Source organism: Corvus hawaiiensis, chromosome 5 (genome assembly GCF_020740725.1).
Source record: "Corvus hawaiiensis isolate bCorHaw1 chromosome 5, bCorHaw1.pri.cur, whole genome shotgun sequence".
NCBI lineage: Eukaryota > Metazoa > Chordata > Aves > Passeriformes > Corvidae > Corvus > Corvus hawaiiensis.
This window is the reverse complement of record NC_063217.1, coordinates 28,292,684-28,316,211: the sequence shown is the minus strand read 5'-3', so window position 1 is coordinate 28,316,211 and position 23,528 is coordinate 28,292,684. Positions and strand designations below refer to the sequence as shown.

General features: G+C 47.6%; 1 protein-coding gene and 1 long non-coding RNA gene across 2 annotated transcripts in view; one reads left to right on the top strand and one right to left on the bottom strand.

Annotated features, from left to right (window-relative positions):
* The window catches only part of PDGFRA (platelet derived growth factor receptor alpha), a 35,045-nt gene extending 22,544 nt beyond the window's left edge, over positions 1–12,501 (bottom strand). Inside the window, exons 1-4 of the mRNA XM_048304617.1 lie at positions 12,263–12,501; positions 4,998–5,058; positions 3,313–3,627; positions 314–577 (exon numbers count right to left, since the gene is read on the bottom strand). Of these exons, the coding sequence (XP_048160574.1) occupies positions 314–577; positions 3,313–3,627; positions 4,998–5,046 (628 nt within the window). The 5' untranslated portion in view covers positions 5,047–5,058; positions 12,263–12,501. The remainder of the gene's footprint in view (positions 1–313; positions 578–3,312; positions 3,628–4,997; positions 5,059–12,262) is intronic.
* A 4,041-nt stretch (positions 12,502–16,542) lies between these two features.
* Positions 16,543–20,242, top strand: LOC125326416. The gene is made up of 2 exons (XR_007203807.1): positions 16,543–18,133; positions 19,580–20,242. It is a non-coding gene; the product is annotated as an uncharacterized LOC125326416 (long non-coding RNA).
* Positions 20,243–23,528: the final 3,286 nt, after the last annotated feature.

Below are 23,528 nucleotides of genomic sequence, written 5' to 3'. Positions count from 1 at the left end.
GTTCAAAGCCACTGGGAAACACCAGCCTTTAAAGTTGTGTTTCAGCAAATAGGATGAAAATACATGGACTACAAAACATTTTTCTTGCAATGATTTTGGAGAAAAGATTAAGTTAGGGACATGTTATTCTCATGAAAATTTTAAGTAAACATGCAACTAAGTAACTGGCAGTACCTGCCAGAGGAGCAAGGAGTTCATCATTAGAGAAATATCTGATATAACCCTGTGATGCTGGTCCTAATATGGCTCTTACAGTGTGGAGAAAGAACACAATCAGTTTTTTCTTTTTTAAAAAATGAACAGAAACAAATACCTCTTATAATATAGATGAGGAACTCATCAGACTTGAACTCCACACCTTTAACCGTTGTTTTGCATGTGTATGAGCCCGCAGGAAAATTCCCTATGAAGCCTTGTTTGGTGTCATATAAAGCATACACAGACTTGTCTAAACTGTTAACTAAAGTCACTTGAGCATCTGGGTCACTTGTCCGACAAGGGATAACTGTGGGATCACCTTCTTCTACTAAGATGAACTGGTCTTCTGGTATAGAAGGAACAAAAGGCATGTCTGGATCTGTAAAAAACAAGAGGTAGTATTACACTGTCTTGTTTGTAGCAAGTCCACGTACAAGGATTGGATATCAATGACCACCTATAAGTCATAACTGAAACTTGCATAGTTCATTCTCCCAGTTTTTCAGATATTGAAGGCAAGGTTTCTAATTTCATGTGATATCTCATTTTAACTATTTCATGTGACATGTCATGAGACATTTCTCCTAAGCAGAAAACAGGAAAGGGCTTGGGTTCCTTTATGACAACTCAGGATGCAGAATGAAAAGGACAAAAGATCCTCTCCCCAATATGTTAAGTGTTATTAATCACAAGTTACATCATTTTAAGTTAGATTGTTTCCCATTTCTTATTAGTAGCTGTCTCCTAACCAATATATAAGCAGGGGTAAAAATAAAAATAAAATAAAAAATCCAAACACTTTCCAAGTAAAAAAAAAAAGTAGAAGTCAGTTTCATATTGTTTATGTTGAACACCACTAAAGCCACATTTCATCAAAAATAGTTCAAGGTACTTATCTTCATGTATTTCTAACATGTCCAACATTACAGTTATGAGACATAGTTAATTATGGTCACAGCATGTGGTTTTCAAAATATAGTATTCAACTAGGAAAAAAAGCAAACAAGGACCTGGTAGTTTTATTTCTTTCAAAGTCAACAAAATACATGCCAACTTTCCTACCCAGCCAATCCAAAGTCTGAGTTTAAAACATAATTGCATAACATTATGCACAAAAAGCATAGCTCTCAAATCATCTCCATTTGGCCAATCAGAATAAACAAATAATCCCTGCTAGCCTGAAGCTTCTGTGCAAAGCTTTATAATAAAATTTAATAAATAGCAATCCAAATCCCTCCAACAATAGACTTTCTGCTGCACTGGCAGGCTCTTTGTAGCAATATTCCAAACACAGCACTCCATCCCAAAAACTCTGCCAACTCCATGTATTCATTTTCCCACTGTAATTTAAAACAGAAACAGGATTCACCTAGTTTGGTTTTCTATGTGCTGTTAGTGAAAATAGGATATTGTGTGAAGTCTCAACGTAATCCTCCCTGGCTAAAGTGGGTTGCTGCCACCCATTGCCCTCCTAATTCATTGCAGGAAAAATAATTGTAAAGACAAAGTTTATAGTGGAAACAGAGACATTCTCTATAATTTGGAGAAAAGGATATGTTTCTGCGTTTATGACATCTTGATGGTTAGCAAGGGGAAAAAATTACAGGGTGTCTCTGCCCTGCAAATCGGGTAGGCTGACGTCTAGAGGCTTTCGAAAACCAAACCAAAAAGTCCTCTTGAAGAAATATTCCATCTCTTTCCTTTATGTTCCTTCACTGTGTGAGTTACAAGACTGCTTTACATAAACAACATCTTCGGGTTATTTGGTTAGAGCTGCTTGGATATTGAGATATATGTGCCAAAGCTGGCAGCCCCTGCTGAAACATCTTGCTTCAAGAATGAGCACAAACACTTTACATTTGTTGTGGCAAATGGAGGGAAAGTCTTGGAAGAATCACTGTCCTTGAATCACACACTGTCAACAGCAAAAACTTAATGCCACTGCAAAATACCCTTTAAAACAAGTCCTGTTATTGCTTCCTGGCTTTTTGCCCTTCCAGAATCTTCCTTGCCATTTGCAGACATCCTCTCCTTCAGAACATACTGCAGTTTTGCAGGATGATTTGCAATCTCTTCTTCTCTCCTTTGTTTCCTGTTCAAAATATTTACTGCAAATCCAGAGGCCTGATCTCTTCTGGCCCTGCAGTTGTGACCCTCACCCCCTGAAGCCCAGCCAATGCCGAGGAAGCATCCAGACAGAGCTTTACAAAAGCAGTCAGTCGTGGCTCAGCCTTTGGTGCCTATCTCAGCTATGACAATAAAGATTTTCATCCCATGGAGATCGTGGAAAGCCTTTAAGCAGATTTCCAGTCAGAACAAGGGGGTGGGAGAACAAAGCTGGAAATAGGCACTTCCAAAAAGAAGGGATGCCATTTCTTCTGAGTCCAACAGTTTTCCACCACTAAAGAGAAATGCAACACAGGGCTTGGGAAGGCTGTGTTTGCCTTGAAAATTACAGGGCACTGCATAGTAACACCATGTGTTTAATCTTGCATCAGATTGGCCAGCAAGAACACTTCTTTCACCTCCTTCTGACAGCCACCCCCAGGACATCTCCGTTGCTTTACTCTTCCCAGACCCTGTGCACACATGAGTTTTTTCCAGTTCTCAGTTCAAGCATAATGCAGGTTAAGAACAAGATATGGCCTTCCTCATCTGGCAGAAGCTTTAGTATCATACATGGCACTGGTTTGGTCAGTACACATCCCAAGATATCTGCCCAAGTTTCCCCTGAAAAGACTAGCATTTCTGTTAATCCCCACCTGGGAGCCAGGTGAACCTTAAGGCTGGACATGCTCCCACAGATGAGCTGACCTGGCCACCAAGGTCTACTCTCCAGGCCTTGATGGTCAGAAGGCCTCAGCTCTAAAGTAGTGAGTTCATCATTCTTCTTAAGAAATAAAATTCTTATCAGAAAACAAAAACCAATAGAAAGAAAGAACATATCCACAGATTCAGAGGGGCTGGTCTTGATTTACACACTAGGAAATGGCCCTGGGGTTATTTCTCTCCCTCTAACAGTAAATTGTCACCAGCAACACACCTCTTCTCAACATCCATGGTTCAACTCTCCCACCCAAACCTCCAGGTACAGCTGTGGCATCCCCCACTTACCAGGCACATAGATGTAGATGTCCTTCCCTTCCACTTCCCCATCCTCCACTTGTGTGTGGTTATAATAGCAAACATACAAGCCTGTATGAGCTGCCGATGCATTTCCTACTTCCAGCACTGTCACGAAGAGGCCACTGTTGTTTTCTTCGTGTCTAATATCTATCCTGTGGTTTCCCTCGGTCACTGGGTACTGCCAGCTCACTTCACTGTCTCCAGAGCATTTGAGTGTGAAATTGGAATGCAGCTGTACCACCATTTCATTCCTATTGGGAACAATAGTTGGCAGAGGAAGCTGGCAAAATGTTATGAATGGTCCTGCAAAAAGACACAAATAAATAGCATGTGAATACACAAAACAGCCTCAGCATGGGGATGTGAAAGGAAGCAAATAGGATCCAGAGGAGCTTTTTTTTCTGACTATTTCAGACCAGGAAATTTGCCCTTGTTAAAAGCCAGAGCTTTGCCCAAGGGATAGCAAATGGTTTTCCTTTGAAATGTTAAGTGTTTGCTTGCTGACTTCTGTTTGTCAAATCAAGAGGTGAAAGACAGACAGAAGTGAAGTTAGAGATAGCTCCCAGTTGACACCACAGCTGTCCAGCCCCAAAGGTGTACACAGCTCTACTGCAGACCAGTGAATTCCACACCCTGGCTGCTCAGTCGAAGGTATGTCACACCTCCTTGCAACCATGGTTAGGAAACCAGAAGTCCTGTCAGCCTTCAAGCAAGCTCACAGCTGAAATTTGGAAACCACTTCCCAAGACTAGCACTTGCATTTTACGTCTGACTTCAATTTCTGCAAAGGGCCAGAGCAGGAGCTTCTACATCAGGTCTACCTCTAGCCAAAATGTACAGAAGGCTTGTAGCCAAATAAAACTGCAATTCACTGAACTAGATGTTGTAGATGGCACTGGTTTTCAGACACAATCTCCAATTACAGGCTCAGGATTGCAAGTCTAGGTAATTTGCAGGTGGGTTGGTGCAGGTCCAACTCTCAAAAAGAAAATTAGAGGATCCAAACCCTACAAAATGAGGAACTCACCAAGGAAATATGTTTGTGGTTTCAGTCCCCTGAATGACCGGTACAATAAACAAACACTTAGGCCCATGGCGTGAAATTGGCCCTCTCTGCAATAAACTGCCACCAGGAATCTGGACTGTCTTTGAAACCATTTTCCACTCCTGCCCAGAGTTACCTCTTTCTACAGGCCCTTTCTATATTTGGCACCCTGTGGCAAAGCCTGCCCTGCCCTCCCATCACCATTTGTTTGGCAGGTGTTGGGAGGCTGGGCCGGCAGCCCCGGCGAGTGCAGTGCGGTGCTGTGGCGTGGGAGGATGTGGGGAGCCCACACAGGCAGCCTCTCCTGCACCACTGCTGAAGAATCCCCAGTGGGGCAGGTGTGGGACAGCCGAAGGTGGGCAGGCTCACTTTCCCTGCACAGTCAGACAAGTCAGGTGGGAGGTTATATCAGCACAGGAGCGCCAAAGTGGCCGATATGGGCCAGCAAAAGTACTGCCTTCTCAGTAGGTCTCGTCATAGCCTACCAGAGGGAAAAGCAGAAAAACCAGGTTTGTAGCCAGCTGGAAACCATGTGGCATTTGTTATTGTGGCCAGAATGAATGCAAATTTGAATATGGATTTATGAAGAATTAGGGGTGGAGAGGATTAGAGGACTGAGGAACATTACCTGTGAGAAAACATCCCAGGATCAGGAACGTCCATGGGGAAGTACCCATAGCTACCAACAACTGAAACAGAAAGAAGAAGGCAAGAGAGAGAGAGTCAATGGACTGACAACTGTATAAGAGTTAGGAGGACTCTTCTTCTGCAGTGCCCAAGGGCAGCTTCCCATCACTCCACATGGTGCCACAAAGAGGAATGGCCCAGGCACCCCAACTCACAGCACAGCCCAGTGAGACTCATGTCACCTCCTCCCACGAGCTGCGTGTGGCCACAGACAGATGACAGGCAGACGAGACACCATAACCCCTTCCCTCTACTGGCAGTGTAAGGAACCAAGTCCAGATTTGTCCCTTTCAAACAGCCTGCAAGCAGCTCTGCTCCCCACTTTAGCCTCTGGGACTGAGCCCACAGAAATGCCCCTGCACAGAGGCAGCACCCTCACAAGCATTGATGAAGATGTAACAGCTTCATGCAGTAAGTTCTGACCTTTCAGCTGCAAGCAGCTTTTATGGGAGAAAAAGCACATTTTAAAGCTACTCTAATTACAAATAGTACAACCCAGAGTGATCTTTTGTTTTGCCATTGTACATATGTGTATATATAGCTTACAGAATACAATGTAATACAATAGTGCTTATTGCTTATTTAGCAAGAATTCCCTTGATTGAGAGACATGCTATTTAAAACATATGCTGAAATTTTCTAATGAAATAAATCCATGACAGACTGTAGGCCAGCACTGCCATTCACAGAGCATCTCTTTTCCCAACAGTGCAGAGAGTCATAGATCCCATGCAATTTTTTCAGCTTTCAAACATATAATCCTAAAGCATCTGTCTTATAGAGGCAACAATAGCAATCAGCATCTATGTAATTTTTGTGCCATGTAATGACATTTCTACATAAAACCCTCAAGCAGCGTGCTAGGTAATTTCTAAAGGAGAAGATCCTACAATCCCTGCTCCCACTGAAACCAACAGATGTTTTGTTGGTGACTTCTAATAGCAACTGGATTTGGCCCAAATCCAATATATATTTAAAAAACACTGCACAGAAGAGCCCCTAATTTGAAACACTGACCAAGGAGTGAAATAAAGGACAATGAGCCAAGACAGGGACTACTTTTCAAAGGTTCTGGAGAGTTTCTATTCATCCTCTGGTATTCAGTTCCTGATGCTGAGATAGGAAAGCACATAGGTGCGTCTAGTTGTTACAACTGTGGCAGTGCCATATGGGAGCAAAATGCTTACAACATGCCAAGGAGTGTTTCTGATCTAGTCCTGCTTTCCTCCTGCAATGGGTGGAGCAGACAGCACCGCTTTGCAAATCAAAAGAATTTGAAACTCAAATTAAACATAAAGGTCTCAGAAGCAGGATTAGAAGAATACCTGCCTCAAAAACATGTACAAACACCTTCAGAAATTCAGCCAACAATGTTCCAGCAGAGACAAGGCATTTTGCCTAATTCTTCAATTAGCAGTAATTGCCATATGTTTATGTATCTGTCTCTCTTTGATAATTCCCTCGGTTTCGGCCTCCTTACTAATTTTTATCACATTTATATCTTGCATTTTTTTCTAATAAAGTAACCCTCTGTAACTCTTTAAAGACTTACCATGGTCTGCTTTATTGATTTGACTCCTAATCTCCCAAGATCCACAAGACTATGTTACCCCACTTCTGCCAAGCTCCCTCCCTTTTCTCACTGAAAAGGCAAATCTCTCCCCCTTTTGTGTTGTTTTGCCAGACTATTCAGTGCAAGTGATGCAGCACAGGAGAAGAAAAAACAAAGCTAGCTCGTGTCTTGCACACCAGAAGCTCTGCTGAAGTGGACTTGCAGAGCTGTGTGTGTGAGGACTGAAGCCCAGTGATGTCAATACAGGTGATGGCATTTCCAAAGCGCTACTTTGAACTTGCTGTCTTGGTTGGGCTGACACTGAAATCAATGAGTGTCTCAATGTAGCACTGCAGTTTAAAAACTCAAGGTCTTAACTAAATTTGCTTTCTCCATCTGGCTCTTCTTTCACAACCCAGAGCTTTGATCTTTCCTCAATGACCCGTTAATCTCATCAAGACCCGGAGCAACACTTCTTCACTGTGAAAGACAGAATAATATACTAAGGATTCACCATCATCTGTATTCAAAACCTATTTGAACTGAATTTAGTTACATCATGGATCTGACTTAAGAATGCTAGTGCCATCACCAGTGTACCCTCACACATCCATGCTAGACTCAAGGTTTACCACAGGCACAATTTCACATTTATGGGCAGGAGAGAGTTTGCTCATTCCCACAACACCAAGCAGCTACACCTATCCTGTTTTTTCTTTATTTACAGTCACATACACCTTTGTATGCACTTATTTAGCTCTTTTACCCTCCTTCGGTTCTCAGAATCAAATCAAAGGTTCTCTTTGTCCCCAACTGTCCAAATCTCAGCCCTGGATAAACACATAAGATTCAGTTCCTAACACTAGTCTATCAATCCATAACTTGGTGTAGCCTTGCTGAAGCCAGTAGGTTTATGCAAGCTGAAACTCAGTATTAACAGGACACATGCAATGTGAGTGTGAGCCAACCTTAATTCCTTGCATACTTAGGACATTGCTAGCTAAAATAGAAACATGGGTGTGTATAGTAAAAGCTAGGTGATGCCCTGAGGGGTTTGCGAAACTCCTTGCAGGGCTTTGCCCCGGGTTGAACAGTCATTGAATTTACACAGATTTTGAAAGGTTCTGAGTGAAATCCTGATATCTCTCTTGTGTGCCTTAGTGTTTAAAAAAAAAAAAAAAAATCAGAAAACTAACTCTGAAGAACTGTTATCAGTCAGGCGTCAATTTTCCAAACACTAACTGGTAAGCACTGGCTTCCTATAAAGGAAGGTTTCATTGACTGCAGTGCAGAAGATGAGGTAAAATCAGCGTTCAGAAACTCAATGGAAATATATGTTTGGAAAACTATGATATTCCTAGGTGAGTGCTCTACATGACCTGAAGAGAAAGAGCGGAGGGGGACCAAAAAGAGCCAAGGGTATATATTATTTTCATACTGCTATGAATCAACCGAAGACCTCTCTCAAGACAGAAAACCAGCCCATGTACCGGAGCACCGGAGGCTACTGGGCTGATTTCCTGCCAGCTATGTAGCCGCTGCAGTTCACCCTCGTGGCCACACGATGGCAATGTTGATCCACATTAACGAGCCACATGCCTTGTCCGGCAAAAGGCAACGCTCGTCTCCAGCGTAGCAGTCTAAACTGGGTCTCCTGGATCAACTTAAAATTCAAAATTCCTACATTATTAATCTCATGTGATTAAAAAAAAAAAAAAAAAAAGAAAAAAAAACCACAAAACCAAACAACACACCAACCCTGGTCCCATTTTCTCTGTATTTACATAAGTGATAGGACAGTATTTGGATTGTAAATCTTGGCACATAATGATATGATTATCCTTGTTATGAGAGGGCTGGGTAATTTCAGTCGTGATTTTGTCAGAGTGGCAGTCTGTCCTTCTGGGAAAGCTGATCTTTTCTAGGAAGAGCTATGGCCAGCCCAAGAAAAGACATTTCTTTCTTGTGGTATATGTCACCAGCTGAATGTGAATGTTCAGACAGGACCTCCCGAAACATTTCTTGGTTCTCAGTTCCCGAACTGCAAACTCAGCTCTCCACAAGAGCAGCGCTGCCCTGCAGCACTAACATGTGGGTCTGATGGGTTTTGCTGGGGAAAGGCTCAACGGTTTTCAATGAAAAAAGACTGGCATAAATATTCTCCAAAAATGAAGCTTGTTTCACATCCCTTTACAAATATTTGAATCCAGCATAGCCTGTACATAGAAAAACCGTGCATCAAGAAAAGCCCAAGGAATAACCATGCATCGAGGATAGGCCAGTGCTGGGCTCCTGGTGAGTACTTTGGGCTCTGCAGGACACATAGTGATGGCTGCCTCCTGATGAGCCTTCTGCTCAGACCCAATTCTTCAGCCTAACCCTCCAGGGCAGAGTTCCTCAGTCTAGGATCTAAAGGTGGTGGGGGAATTGCAAAGCCTAAATTTTCCCACTTGATCAAAGGAGAGTTTTCCAGACTGTCCCAGAAAACAGGAAAAGCAAACAAACAAACAAACAAAACCCCTGGCACTTCCAAGTAATACATCTTCCTTCAGTTCTCAGAATCAAATCAAAGAACACCTCAGATCCCTACTCAACCACTAAGAAGCATTGTAAGGAAAAAAATATCCATCTCTGTTGACCACAAGAACTAGGAAGCCTAGCTATTGCAAACTTTTCCCTTGGGTGCCCATGCAAAGCTTTATAGGCTTGAAAGTGGTGAGTCAAGCAGGAGAGCAAGGCAAGAGGGAGAGAAAGGATCGCTTGCTTTCTTGCTTGTTTTTTTTTTAATTATCATCAACTTTTGCCACCACCAGGAAAATTCACCTCTCAGAAGTCATTCCTTTGTCTTTAAGTCTTTAAAAGAAGAAAGGGAAACATCTTCTATTAAAAATTTTAGAGTTCACGTGCAAAAGTAGGTTCCATTGTAGTCCTGATGAAATAAGGAGGCAAGCAAGGCAAGGATCATATAAAGTTATACATTTCAGCCTCGTTTTTAGACCAACTAGTATAGCTGCAAATAATCTGCGAGGTCTGGGCTATGCAAGGCTTTCTGTCTATATATACTTTACTTCAATTCCAGCCCAATGCTATAGTACAGAAGAGAGGTATTTTATTAAAATATTTATTGCTTCCTGCTTTCTTGAAACCTAATACCTATGTATTACCCTCAGAGCCACATGAAGATTTCCCGTACATAACAAACTATTAACAGCAAAGATGGCCGCAGTGTCCAATGGCAGCTGGACTGGCGCACCTCCTTGCCCCTCAGTGCCTGGAGAGGAGTACCAGAACAAGGGATCTCATTTAAAAGCAGCAGGAGAGTGCCTGCAGGCTGGGAGGGCTGGTTTGCTTGTGGACTCCTAAATTCCAGTGTTTTGTGAGGTCTCCTTTTTCTTCAAACTTTTTTTCCCCAAGCTTTGAGGCTGGCTAAACCACTGTTTAGCTGAGGGTCCGTTCTAAAATGCTCATTGTTAACTAGAAGCTAAACCCGAAGTCCCTTGCTGGGAGATCTTTCCCTAGCGTTTCTACACGCAGAGTTAAAAGTCAGATCTCCACAGTTCAGATTTTGACGAGATGATGACAGGAATCTTTGATGCCTGTCTCCTTGCTTTGATCCTGTCTCTTGTCCCATCAAAGGACACAGAGCTTAGTCAGCCGAGCTGGGACTCCAGCTGGTCTCTGCATCGGCCCTGGGAGATGTCGAGAGCATAACAAGCCACCCTGCCTCCCCTGGTGCGTCCCGTCGGGGAGACAGCGGCCACCTGCAGCCAGTCGGGACTCGGGTGTGGATGATAGTGGGAAGTTCCGTTCACACTCTCCAGCCCCTATCAGGCTGCAGGCGCTTGACAGACCCTGCCGGCCCGTGGGGAGCCCGGGCGGCAGCCCCCGGGGAGCGGGACAGCGACGCTGCCGCGGCTCCCCCTCGGTCCGCCCACCCTCGGCGCAGCCCGACGGCTGTAGCCGCTGCAGATCAAAGGCTGCTCGGGACACCGAGCAAACCTGGCAGCTCCCAGCCACCTCGCTGTTTGTCTGGGAAACACTAGGAAAGCCTTTGCCAAACTGGAGAGACTTCTTTTTTTTTCCTAATGAGGGGTAGCCGGGAAAAAGAAAAAACGGGTTAGGGGAGACGGAGAGGAGCAAACCGCAGAGGTATTTCCCTACGGAGCTGGTGCTACGACCCGACGCTTCTTCTCCAGCCCTCTCCGTCAGGCGAAGCACGAAGCCCCAGGGCACGGGGTCTGAAGAGGGGGGGAGTCCCGGCGGGGGACAGAGGTTGCGCCCCGCCTGGAGCTGTGGGACCAAGAGGGAGCGATGTGCCCGCAGTCCCGGGAACGGGTTCGTAGGTCCACATAAGGGCCGAGGCGATGCGCTGCCCGCTCCGGGAGTGCAGACTCAGGCCCCGAAGGAGCGCTAGGGAGCTCGAACATTGGCAAGAGACGCGCCGAAAATGCCGTCGAGGGGCTCTGGAAACATGCCCCCGGCACTGGTGGGGGCCAGGGCATCGCTCCCGCCTCTGGTCCGCAGCTGCCTCCCCGACGGGGTGCGGACGAGCCCCGGGGACAGGCGGCTGTGCCCTGGGACTGCTGCTGCCTTGCTAGATCTGTCGCTGCTGGCTCCAGAAAAAGCTGTCCAAGTCCTGTTCTCTGGAACGGTTCCTGAACTATGGGGATCCGCGTCCAAAAATGTTGAGCAATGCCGCGGACAGCCAAAAAGCCGTTTCCTACTTGCTCCTAGGACTTTTCCAAGGGACTCCAGCCTGGCAGAGGCTGGCAAGTTTGCAACTCCGCGCTTGACAAAATCCAAAAGGTGGCCGCGAAGACTTTGCCCTTCCCAGGGTAGGAGGCAGTGGGGTCCAGCAGTCCGGCAGGGCATACGGCAGGGCTGGCGTTCCCGTTGCGAGAGGGGCTGCAGGCTGGAAAGGCTCCAGGTACCAGCCCTTCCTAAATTCAGCATCTTCCCTTTCACCGAGACACGTCAAAAAAAAAAAAAAAAAAAAAAAGACGGGGCGCGCAAGGACGGAGATCAGGTCGCCTTTCGGGGGCTGTGTGCGTGCCTTCGCTCGGGATCTCGGGACATTTTAGGCTACCGGGTCAGGGGGAGCGAGGTGAGAAAGGGGATTTAAAGAAGGGAAGGTGATGAAAAACAAAGGGTGGGGGAAGGGACGGGAAAGCAGCGGGGTGAAGGAAGTGAGGGATGCGAGAAGAGGGGGACCCGCTTACTTGGTCGGTGCGCGTCCCCGCTTTCCCCAATGGGGCGGGCACCGCCGCTGCCCGCGGAGCCCCGGCGGGTCGCTCCCGCCCCCGCGGCAGGAATGCGGCGCGGTGGCCCCCGCCGTCCCAATGTGTTTGTCATTAGCGCTGCCCGCGCTGCTCGCCGCCGCACCCCGACGGCCGGAGCAGCGCAGCGCCGCACCCCCACTCCCCTCCGCGGGATCGCCAGCGCCCGCCGCCTGCGCCTCGCGGGAAGAAGCCCTCCGCTCGGCTCAGAGCATCGGGGAAAAAAAGAAAAAATGAAAAAGAAGAAAAGAAAAAAAAAAACAGAAGAAAACCCCCAACAAATAAATAAAGAAAAACTAATAAAATAAACGAGGAAAAAAACGCGGGAGAAAAGGCGTAAAAAAGAAAAAGGTGGGGAAAATGCCCCGCACCTCTTACCTTCTCCTTTAAAATCCGCAGCCCCAATCCTGCAGATTGTAAAACATCCAAAATATGTCCACGTCTTTTGTGACTTTCCCTGCTCAGCCGCGCTCTTTCCCTCCCGCTCTCCCTCCCTCCCGATCCGACTGTAATGGTCTCACAAACCGCGTCCCGTAATTGATTCAATGTTATAGACCATCCTTCCAAAACTAATCATTTGCTTTAAGTAAATAGCTGTCAGGAAATGAAGCCCCCCTCAGGCCCCTTCAGAATAAGAGTGTGTTGGCTCTCCCGGCGCCCCCAGCCCCGCGGCCGGAGGCGGGCGCGCCGGCGGGAGGCTCTTACGCAGGCAGGGGGGCAGTCTCTGCCTCCAGATTTCAGCAGCCTTGCAGGGGAGGGGGAGGTTGGCCATATGGCAGGGGCGAGGGGGAGGAAAGGGGGAAGCGGGGAGTTTTGCACTGCAGGGGGAGAAAATTTAAAAAAAAAAAAAAAAAAAAAGACCCAAAAAACTTTCATGAAAACTCAGAGTGCTCCCAATTTCATGAATGAGCCTTCCCTCCTCAGACCCTCCAGGACGGTGGGTCGGGCGCCGGGTTCGATGTCCACGGTCACAGTGTGAGCGTATGGATGGGGAGTTTGATTTGGAAACGAATTCGCGGCTTCCTCGTGTCCTTTGTACACCGCTGAGCTCGGGTTTGGGCTAGAAAGCTGGATGGACGGCCGTGAGCCAGCCAGGACCAGGAGGCACAGAGAGAGAGAGGGAGAGACGAATCACTAACATTTATGAATGAAAGACACAACGAAAGGTAACCTTCGCCAGGAGTCAGCCCCCCCAAAGCCCGCAGCTCCGACGGGACCGAGAACGCTCTTCTCTTCGTCTCTGCCTTCGCTTTGCCCAGCGCAAACAGACCCCAGTAATAACCAAACCAGGGACACGGCAAGGGCCGGAGGTGCCGGCGGAGGCGCGGGCAGCGCACGTCCGAGCCCATCCTGTTTGAACACGCTCCAGACGGAGCTTTGATCCCCGCCGGGGAGCCAGCACTGGGTATCTCTGCTTTGTTGGCCGTCGCTATCACCAGCGATAAGCGGTGGCCGAGGGAGCTGCCGGGGAGCTGCCCTTGCCGCCCTTTTGCTGCAGGCTTCGTGCGGAGCGAGGCGAGCGGAGCCGGCGGGGCGCGGCGATGCGGCGGCCGCGGGAGAGGGGGCAGTGCAGCCCCAGGAACGGAGCGGAGCGGAGCGGGCCCCTGCCCGCCGCCTGCCTTCTGGGGAGGGCACCGGCCCCACAGCCGCGTCCCGGGGCTTCTCCCGTTTCCTTCCCACTCCGGCACCACCACCACCCGCACCTCTTTCTCCCATTTAGTATTAAACAAAAGTTTGTTCTCGGAGTCAAAAGTCAGGACCCAGTGGCTTTTCTCTTTCCTAAGGGAGGGAGAGTTAAGCCTCTGAAACGAAGATGCCCCGAAGAGAATAGAGGCAGAAACAAGAACCAACTCCCATGGATGCGCGCTCAGGCTGAGGGACCCCTGGCTGGGCTCGCAGGGTTCCCGGCGGCGCTCCTGGCCCTTTGCACGCCCTCCACTAGTGCATCCTCGGTTTGGGTGAGTGCACAACCCCGCTATTGCTTCCACATGTTCCTCCAGGAAATCATCGGAGTCAGATCTATGAGCAGCCCCTGGTCGGAATGCTAACAGGATACCGTAATGCTTGTGAATAAACAACAGGCTCCCAGTCAGTCAAAAAATCACAGAGAAAAAAAAAGAAGAACGAACAAACCAACCAAACAAACAACACACGCGAAAAAAACCCCACACCGCACCCTGGAACTCTCCATCTGAGAGGGCGAGCGCACCCAGCAGCCTGAACCCCTTCATTTGTGGAGGGAAATGCTCTATCATGACTTGGATCAGAATTGCGGGTTCTAGCAAATTTAAGCCCCGCGAAGATGAGCGTCAACTGCCTATGCGCCGGGGCGACCCTGAAGGGCTCGGGCCACGATGTACCGGTGTGAGCGTATCTGGTTTAAGGTGCGGGGTGAATCCTGGCCAACCACCATCAGGATGGGATGTAATGCGAGAGTCAGTCTTGCGAAAAGAAAGGAGCAAAAGGAAAGGGGAGGAGGCGCCTTCTGGTTGCAATTACCTGCTTCATTTGAATAATGCCTTTGTCATAATCATTATCTAGAGGTCGTTAACGGTTTCCACGTAGGATCTCACAAGACCCAACGAAAAATAAAAATTGCAAACTGGGGGACTGGGAAGGCTGCCTGCTAGGCCGGTCTGGCGCTTCGGGCGGGGGCCCGACGGCTCTGTGGAGATAGGGACGGAGGTGTCTTGCAGCCCAGAGACCCCTCTGGGGAACGGTGATACTGTTCCCGACGTGGCGTTCCCTTCCCCACACTAAGGGCCGGGCCACGCCGTCCGCACGCCCGCCGCCCGAGGAGCTCCGAGCCGACAGGAGCCGGGTTCTGCCCGCTCTCGTCGTCGGGCCGATCCCCCTCCGCAGTGCCGGCGGTGCCTATGGATTGGTCCCGCGCAGAGGAGGTGGTAGTTAAAATAAACCCTCCGGGACGGCTGCTGAGCTCTGCCTCCCGCCCCCTGTGGTGCAGGGGGGTCCCGTCCAGGGAGGCGAGGGGGATGTGGGGTTAGCGAGAGGACATGCTGGGGGCGGGGGGATTTTTTACCTCTCCTCTTCCCTGTCCTACCGCCTTCCCCTCCCCGAAGGGCTGGAGCATAAAGCATCCCGTTAGAGTGTGTTTATGTGGTAACAGATGGAAGCTGCACGTCTCAAACAAAGTGCGGCGCCCGGGCTAGAGCCGCTCTCGCCTGTTTATGCTCCCAACCTGCCCCCCGGGATGGGCGGGGGTGTGTGTCCCCCTCCCCGGGCCCACGGCGCCGTCAGAGTCCGGGCAGCGGGCGCGCCGACGGCTCGGGTTATTGCGGGGCGGCTCTTTCCACTCTCAGACGCTTCCAGGGGGACTGGGAGCCTTCGAGGCCCCTTTCCCCCCTCTTCTGCTCAGCATCCCCCTCCCTGGGGAAATCACAATTTGTTTCAAGTAATAAATCCTTTCCTGCGGCTCTCTCCCAAGGGTGAGCCGGGGAGCGGTTAACTGGATAAGCCTATTGAACCACCTTGTGCGGCCACCGGCGGGACTGGGCAGGCGAGAGGGGGTACCCCGGCCCGGGCTCCGCGGGAACCCCCGCTGAGGGGCCGCAGCCTTTTGACTGGATGGGAAGGCATGTCTGGGTTGAATTATCGTTACCCACGTTCAGCGACGCACGGAGCAGTCAGTAGTCACCCTTTTTTCCTTTTAGAGCAGGAATCTTGCGTGAAGAGCAGCTACAGCCTGGAGCAGATACCCCTCAAACCCCTGAGAGAGGGAGAAAGCAGAGAGGCCTCACATCTGTCTTCACATCTATCGCGTAGGGAGGAGAATGCAGCGGTGAGGGCTGCCTCACCTAGGAAGGGGAGCTAAGCAGGGGATCGCCAAGGGCCCGAGCACCTCCGGGAAATGTGTTCTGCCAGCAGGAAGGTCTTCTGTACATTTACAGTTCTACCAGATTTTTAGATTTTTATTTCTTTCCGTCTTTCCACAAGTACAGATACCCTTATTTTGTTTGTTTAACAGAATTTGGCTCTGAATAGCAGGGATCCCGTGTCACCGGGAGGACAGGCAGCCAGACAAAAGAAATTAACTTTGCCCAGCCTGCCCTCCCTAGCCTTTATTTTTATTCGCCTCATGGTTGGTTGAGGTAGTTCCCCGTACCCGTCGTTTTCCTTCCCCATCCCCGTCGTTTTCCCACCAAGGCCGCTGCTGCCACGATGTCGAGCTGTTTTGCTTTCATTGTTGCGTTTGGCTCTTGACATTAAAAGATGCCAAAACAGCCGTGGAAGCCTTTTTCTTTGAAAAACAGACTTTGTTTTTCCTTTTGCTCCCGCCCTTTTGTGACTGCAACAAAATAAGCAGCCCGCTCTGGTCCAGTAGCAGGCTGAACCCAGTTGAGGGGCGAGGCGAAGCAAGGGGAAAAGGGGCTGTTACCCGCCCGGCCCTTCGGCGCCGCCTGGCTCCGCGCTCCGCTCCGGCCCCCAGCCCCGGGCGGGGAGCCCCGGCCCCGCCGCCGCACCGACGGGCGGGGAGGCAGCGCCGCAGGGGTGCGGGCACCTCCGGGGTGCCTTCACCGCCGGCCGAGGGCGCCCGGGCAATGCCAGCGCCGCCCGCGACACTAGAGGGCACCGGAGCCCGCGGGAGCAGCCGGCCGAGCCCGGCAGGGGCACCGCGCCCCGCCAGCCGCCGCCGCCTCTGGGCTTCAGTAGCGATCGACCGGCTCTGGAGAACATGGCGAGGAGGGGCCGTCCTCCCCCTCCCGGGAATCTAATGGCTCCAGCCCTGTAGGTCCAGCCCCGCAGGTCCAGCCCGGGCCGGGCTCAGCAGCTCGGGGGATGCGGCGCGTTGCAAGTAAAGCAGCGAGATAAATTCCTCCCGTGCCACAAATGAAAAGTTTTCCCTCTGAAATCAAAGGATCCTCTGCTGATTCAGCCCAGGTTTGACTTCGGTTCATAATTCCCGAGACCATTATCTCTGCCTTTGTTCTTTCGAGCTGCTACAATTAATGGATTACAGCAGGACAAAACCACAGCCAGACCAAGCTGCTTTCGTTCTGCAGCTATTTACTATTAGTACCAGCTTTGCACCCCTCGGGCTACTGTGCTAGGGAACCCAGCCCTGAGTTCTGCACGGGGGAGCTGGATGCTGTGGAGGCCACCCTGGATGTCGTGGTCATGGTCACCCCTGACACGGCGGGCATGGGCCAACATCTGCATCAGTGTCAGTCCCCACATATGCCTGGGCTGATCACGTCCACCATACATTCCTACCATGGGCACAGGAGAGCCAAGATAGGCTGAGCATCGTAAAGTGTCAGACTCAGGAGAGAAACAACATGTTTGTTTACTGAGTACCCTGAATTACCCGTGCTCCAGGCAAGGGATGTCATTTTTCTTCTTCATCCCACATCTTTTCTTCTGATGCTTAGTGATTAGCATACACCTTTGGGTGTGATTTGTTGTGGAAATACTGGAGCTACAGCCAAGGTTTATGAATTGTAATTAAGTTTCTAAAAGGATCTCTCTCCTCACCGGATCTTTAGTGCTCCAAAATACCCCCACAAACAAAATGCTGTCCCTCTGTTTCTGTGGCATGGAATGTTTCTGAACATGGATCTTCCCCATCCTAAGGATTAAGAAGATGGAAAGCCATTAATGCTTCCTAAGAGCTTGCAGAACTGGGTTTTGTGTGGAGCCACCATTAGGAGTTTCAAGAATCAGCAACTATGTTGTCACAGTCAGCAAAAAGCTCCAGACCTGGAAATAAATGTAGCCATTCCTCTTAGTCATTGAATTTGTTGACTCATTTTACTCATATTTACCAAGATTATGCTGGAGGTTTGTCAGCAGGAGCCATGAATCACACAGTCATTCTTCTTGCAGCACTATGTGTCTCCTGTACTCAAGGTTCTGTGGCCCTGATCAGTGATGGAAGAAATCAAGCAGATGCCAATCACACCTCGAGCCATTCCAAGGAGTGGCCAAAGCCCACATGCTCGTTTTTCTTTCTTTAGTTCAGAGACAGGAGAGAGTGAAACACTGAAATGTCAGGGGAAACTGTTCCTCCCTTTGTTACTTCTCCAAAAGACTACTTGGCCTTTTTCACTGAGATCACCTTGTTTAACCTGTACCTCATCTAATTCTGCAGAGAGACTTTCTGCCTCAGTTACATGATCATTTGCCTGTCTGCTGTTGACAGTCCTTTAGAGAACTCAGTTATACTCACTCGTCTTGAACAAGGTGAATGTGGAGGGAGAAATGAGAGAGTGAGATGAGAAGAAAATGCAGGTAAAGGTTCCTGTAGCCATGCATGTGAAGCTACAGTTCAGGCTTAGACAGGAAAGCTCTGGTGTAGCTCAAGAGCAAGGATACAGCAGCATGTAGTTAGATTATGATCCTTAGACTGCTGTCTTTTTTTGTCAGATATTTTGCTTTTTAATCTAAATTATCTTTTGAGAAAGAGTCTAATGTGGAAACTGGGCCAGATTCTGCTTTGAGTAAACCTGGTGTAACTCTAACTTCAAGGGAAATATTCCAGATTGAATCTGGGATAATTAAGATTAAAAATTGGCTCTGGACATCTTTTCTTTGGCAATAAAGTTAGAGAAGTTCTGCAAGGAAAAATAATTAAAACCAGGGCTTTATTTCAGTGCTCTTTTAAATAACATGTGCTATAGGCGCTTTGAAGGCATTTGTTCTCTATGACAGCAGTATTTTAAAACTTTCACTAAGTTCCACTAACCAAGTTAACCCTTAACAACCAACTGTGCTTAAACCACTATGTACAGAAACTTCTAATTTTGTTTGTGTAGGAGATAAAAATTATCCCGCCAGTCTACAAGTCTTTCTAATATCCACAGCAAAAACTGTTCATATACCATTGGTAGATGACCTTGCACTTTCTCATGCCAGAATTTGTCCAAACAAAAACCAAATTCCATTAAAATGGTACGATTGCTGCCATGGCAGTAGCAAGCTTCTGCTTACTGGTGAAGTTATGAATTTCACTGCTTTAGCCACAACACAAGCATTGAAATCATTCTGAACTTATACCTTAATCAACATGGGGTTTTTCATGGTGCAAACCTTGTTATCTGACCGCAAAACTCAACACACTGAGAAGGAGCAATTGTCAAAAGGCAGTTCCTTAGTATCCCTGGAAAGCACACTCTGAAAGGAGTTCCTAGAGGAACTCTGAAGTACTATAAATTACTGCGCAATTTTCTATAAGAAAACAAGATGTCATTTAACAGTTTCTGTGTCCAATATCATTGTATTTGTTACGCCCATGCCCATCATAGAAAATATATCACCGTAGTTTGATTGCAATTGGTGAGAAGATGCTGGCCAATTTTTGCTAGGTCTGGCTTTCAGCCCCAATGAAATCACAAGGACATTTGTCATTGTCTTGAGTGGCTCAGCTTTTCATCATGGATTAATCAGGTCTTTCTTTAGGGTGTATAGGAAAAGAAGGTGTGAAGGGGAAAGTAATTTATCTTTGATTCCTTGTGGTGTATGAAGAATACATATTTGGAAAATGTATTTTGCTCTTTTTAAGTGGGGTTGGCATGTAGGAGGAGTCCAATCTGTATTGTTATTTCAGAAGTACATAAATATCAAGCCTTGTCGGCCTTCTTTTTTTGGTAGAGGATTCCTTGCTGAATCAATGAACAAAGACAGCATGGTGAAGTTGACTCTTTCATAGACTAATCTTTTAATCTCTTTGTTGAGCAGGTTTGTTGAATTTGGAAGCAACAAGACACACATCACACCCCAACCTTCTGTTGAAATGAGCTTATCCACCATCCTTTCTCTATCCTACATGAGTGCCTTGGAAGGTTGCAGGAAGCAAACATGGGAGGAGAACCCAGACTGCAGCTCTGAAAGAACCTGTACTGCAAGTCAGGAAGATGGAGCCCATTCTGATTTTACACATTTGAGATTTCTTTCAGAGAAAGGGAATTGTAGGGTAATCCCTCACCTTCCTGGCCCCTATTCCCATCCATGTTCTGCTTCCTTTGTCCCTTGTTAACAGGGTAAGTGCTGAAGGAATAGCAATAAGGATACAAAAAATGCCCAATTCAGAAACAGTTCTCTTTGTCTATCAGTCATGGACACCGCAAAGAAGGAATAGGTACAGGTCACTTCATCTCTGTTTTTTATTTCATAGTCAAAGGAAATACAAGCATGCTCTCCTTATTGTCAAGAGAGTACAGAATTTCCTTTCCCTCTCTTTGCAAAGAGAAAACACTTGTAAGGCCAACATAAATCCAAATAAATTCTTGCAATTCCTATCCATCATATCCATCACCAAACTTATATCCTTAGTTATTTTTCTCCCAATGTATTATATACTACTGTAGGAAAAAGGTGTTATTAAAATCCGTGCGTCTATGACACTTTGTTGGGAATCTCTTGCTAAGCAAGCTGCAAGCAGAGTCTCTGGTAGTCTGAATGAATCTATGAAGCCTGCTCCGATTATCCTTTTCCAAAACATTGTAGGATTTAGTCAACTTGACAAGATGAAGGGTTTGAGGAAACGCTTTAGTTCAGAAACATTAGCAGCTGTACAGCTGGGGGCTGATAAAAACAGTGCTCAGAAGTATAACTGTAGCCCCTGCCGTTAACAGGGATGTTGGAGGCACGCAGCTCTCTTTAGGGGAGGTTAAAATACACAGGTAGTTAGACAGTTTGAGTGGACAGAAGCCATTGTAAATATCTGAGGAGTCTAGTGCTTTTTTTTGTGGGAGACAAATGGTCCCCCAGCTCACTTAGCACCTGCCAGTGTCTCTCTGCTGCCCTTTGCCCTGTGAGGCTGCTTGTTCTGACAGCTTCTGAAGCTCTCCTGGCTTCAAATTCCTTCTCCGTATGTTGGCCTTTTCCATTGCTGCTTATCCTAATATTGACTTAGGAAAGGAGGAGAGTTAAAAATAGCTGTCTCCCCTACTGTCTACAGACCTTCTGCCTAGCCTTGCTTTAGGCCTGTGAATCACAAACATTGGTTTAAACCATCATTAGCATCTGAATGAAGATAAAGGGACAAGAGGAGCTAGGGTAGGCAGTCACCTTGTGTAAGTATCACTCCTCAGTTACTTTGAAGAGCAGGAGAGGACCAGGATCAGAGTGGAGGATGTTTGCATCCCATTTCAGCAGTGAGGATTATTTGGAATTAAGGATGTAACAAACCGTCTTTCAAAAAACCATGTTGGATCCCTCAAAGCACCCACTGGAGCCTGAGTAAAGCCTGTTGTCACTCTTGGGTAGCTTTGTTTCCTCCCTTCTCTCTGCCATCATTGTTTCTAAGCTGCTCCGCCTGCTCAAACCCAGGAGAAGCAAGGGTGAAGCCCCAGGTCACAGGGGTATGCAGTGTGAAGGGGGATGTGTGTGATGGGGAGGAGGCGTTCATGCTGCAGTGGGTGGCACAGTTTTATGAAGGTCAGTAAACCTCGGCTCCATCAGACCACCAGAGAGAGTGGGTTTCCCAGCTGGAATCACTCAAACTTGTCGCCCTGCACTGAAAAACACCCTCGCTCCAGTCTCCAGGAATGCATCTCTGCCATGGTTAGTAAAAGTGTCCCAGAATATCTCAGCGTCACAGTGTTACACAAGAAGAGAGCCAGACTCTGAGAAAGACACATTCAAACTGGGATTGAAACCAACTGCTGGCTTCCCACCCAGAAGCAAAAATAAAATGAGCATAGTCTGTAAGCAGAGGCATCGTGGGCTCCTTCCACCCAGCTCCATGGCTTCGCCAGCTCTGCAACTCCTGCAGCATCTCCAGAAACCACAACAGAAAGCAGACACCACAAAAGTCAAACCCAAAGTAGTCTGTCATGCGGTGTCCTTCAGGGAGAAAAGTTTTCAGATCTCTACAGAGATTAAGAAGTGCCAGGAGTGGTGGTTTTTAACCTGTTCGGGTAAAAAAATAACCCTTTCATTATGAGAGCAGGTAATGAATCCAAAACATTGCAGCATTGTGGCTTTGGTAAGGAGTCAGTGCTGAGAAATATGATGTCATCTTGATGTCAGCTGGAATGTGTCACATCAATATGGCAATGTAATGACTAATTCCTGTGGACTTGTGTCCCTACCATTTCCTGGGGAGGACCAAGGATCAGTCCCACCACATCTGGGCATATAGATGTGGCCAGAGGGACAGAAGAGTAACACACTGGAGGATAGGTTCTCTGCTGGAAAAGACCTGGATGCAGTCCATGGTCTCCTGAGGTCAGGGATTATGCTAAGACCTGGAATCAAAACAGGACCACAGTGCAAGAAATGCCACATGCAGAGGGTACAGGCAGAGTACTTCCTAGTCTTTAACAAGGTGGTGACAGGTCTCCTGGCATACTGAAAAGCATTGGTGCCAGTCCTCAAATCCTTCATTTGGATGGGGAGAGTTTTTACTGATGATTAGATGATTAGGTCCACATTAGGGGCACGAGTTTGTCTGGGGCAGGGAAAACCCAGGGTAGACAGAACAGCTAAGCCTGTGGAGAAAGCATAGGCAGAGGCCTGTGTCCTCATGCTGGCATTTATATTATTTGTGCACTTAGATTTCACTAAAGCAGGTACAAAGCTACAAAGGTGAAAGTTCAGACCACTGTTGCTGACCACCTACTATTTCTGTTCATATTACCTTGGAAAACTTCGGGCCCATGTGTACCAACACAAGAAATACCCTTTGGAGTTATGGTCCAGAAGACTGGGTTCAACCAAGTGAATGAAATGGATCAGCTCATGTTTAGTGCTAGTTGTACAGGGAGAAAGACCAGTCACTTCACAATGATTACAGTAACTTCACTGATGTAAATGAGGGATAATGTTGAAATCCACAAAGTTACAGTGAGTGAAGAGTGGGACCAAGACGATGGGTCTTTCTTCTTTGGACTCATAATGGTCACCCATGATGTTTTTCACTTTTGGGAAACTGAAATGGTAAATCAGAAAATCTGTAAGGACAACATTATACATAACAAGCTCTACCTACAGGGATCTGTTAGATGTCTCTCAGAAAAATCAGCATACTGAATGTGGGGTTCTAAGAAAAAGTTTTAGTGTTTTTGTTAGGAATATCACCAAAAGGACTTTGTTTTGGAAACAATAAAAACCAGAGCCAACTTTCCACTTCCAGCATCTCCCATTCAGAAGGAATGTGCAGAAGACCTTGATATGATATGAATTAAAAGGATTCTGCCTTTGCCAGCCCTAAATTCCAGGAAGTGAGACATAGCATCCTCATCTGCTCTCGCAGGCAACATTTGTTTTTACTCTAGCCTAAATACCAGACTGTTTCCTAAATCTCAAGAAGCTGACCGTTCACTTAGATTCCTCAGCCTCTCACAGCAGAGGAGCAGGCTCTACACAGGCATTTCAAGTGCTCTTGCATGCCATCCAAAATTGACTCCTGCCCCTGGAGATTTAGAGGCGCCTCTGAAAGAAACACAACGGGATTCCAATGTGTGCGGAGCTGGTGGGACAGAACTGCCCCAAGGCCCCTTGGTGGCAGTGCACAGAGTGATGGGACCAGGAGATCCTTTCCTATCTGAAGCCAGACTAATACAACAGCTCATGACCCTGCAGGGGAGTAGATTTCATAAAGTAGGTTCAGAGCTTTGTGAAACCCTTCCATAGCCCTGTAAGGGCTGCTTTCAGATTTTGCTTCTTTCTTTCCTCTTTACAG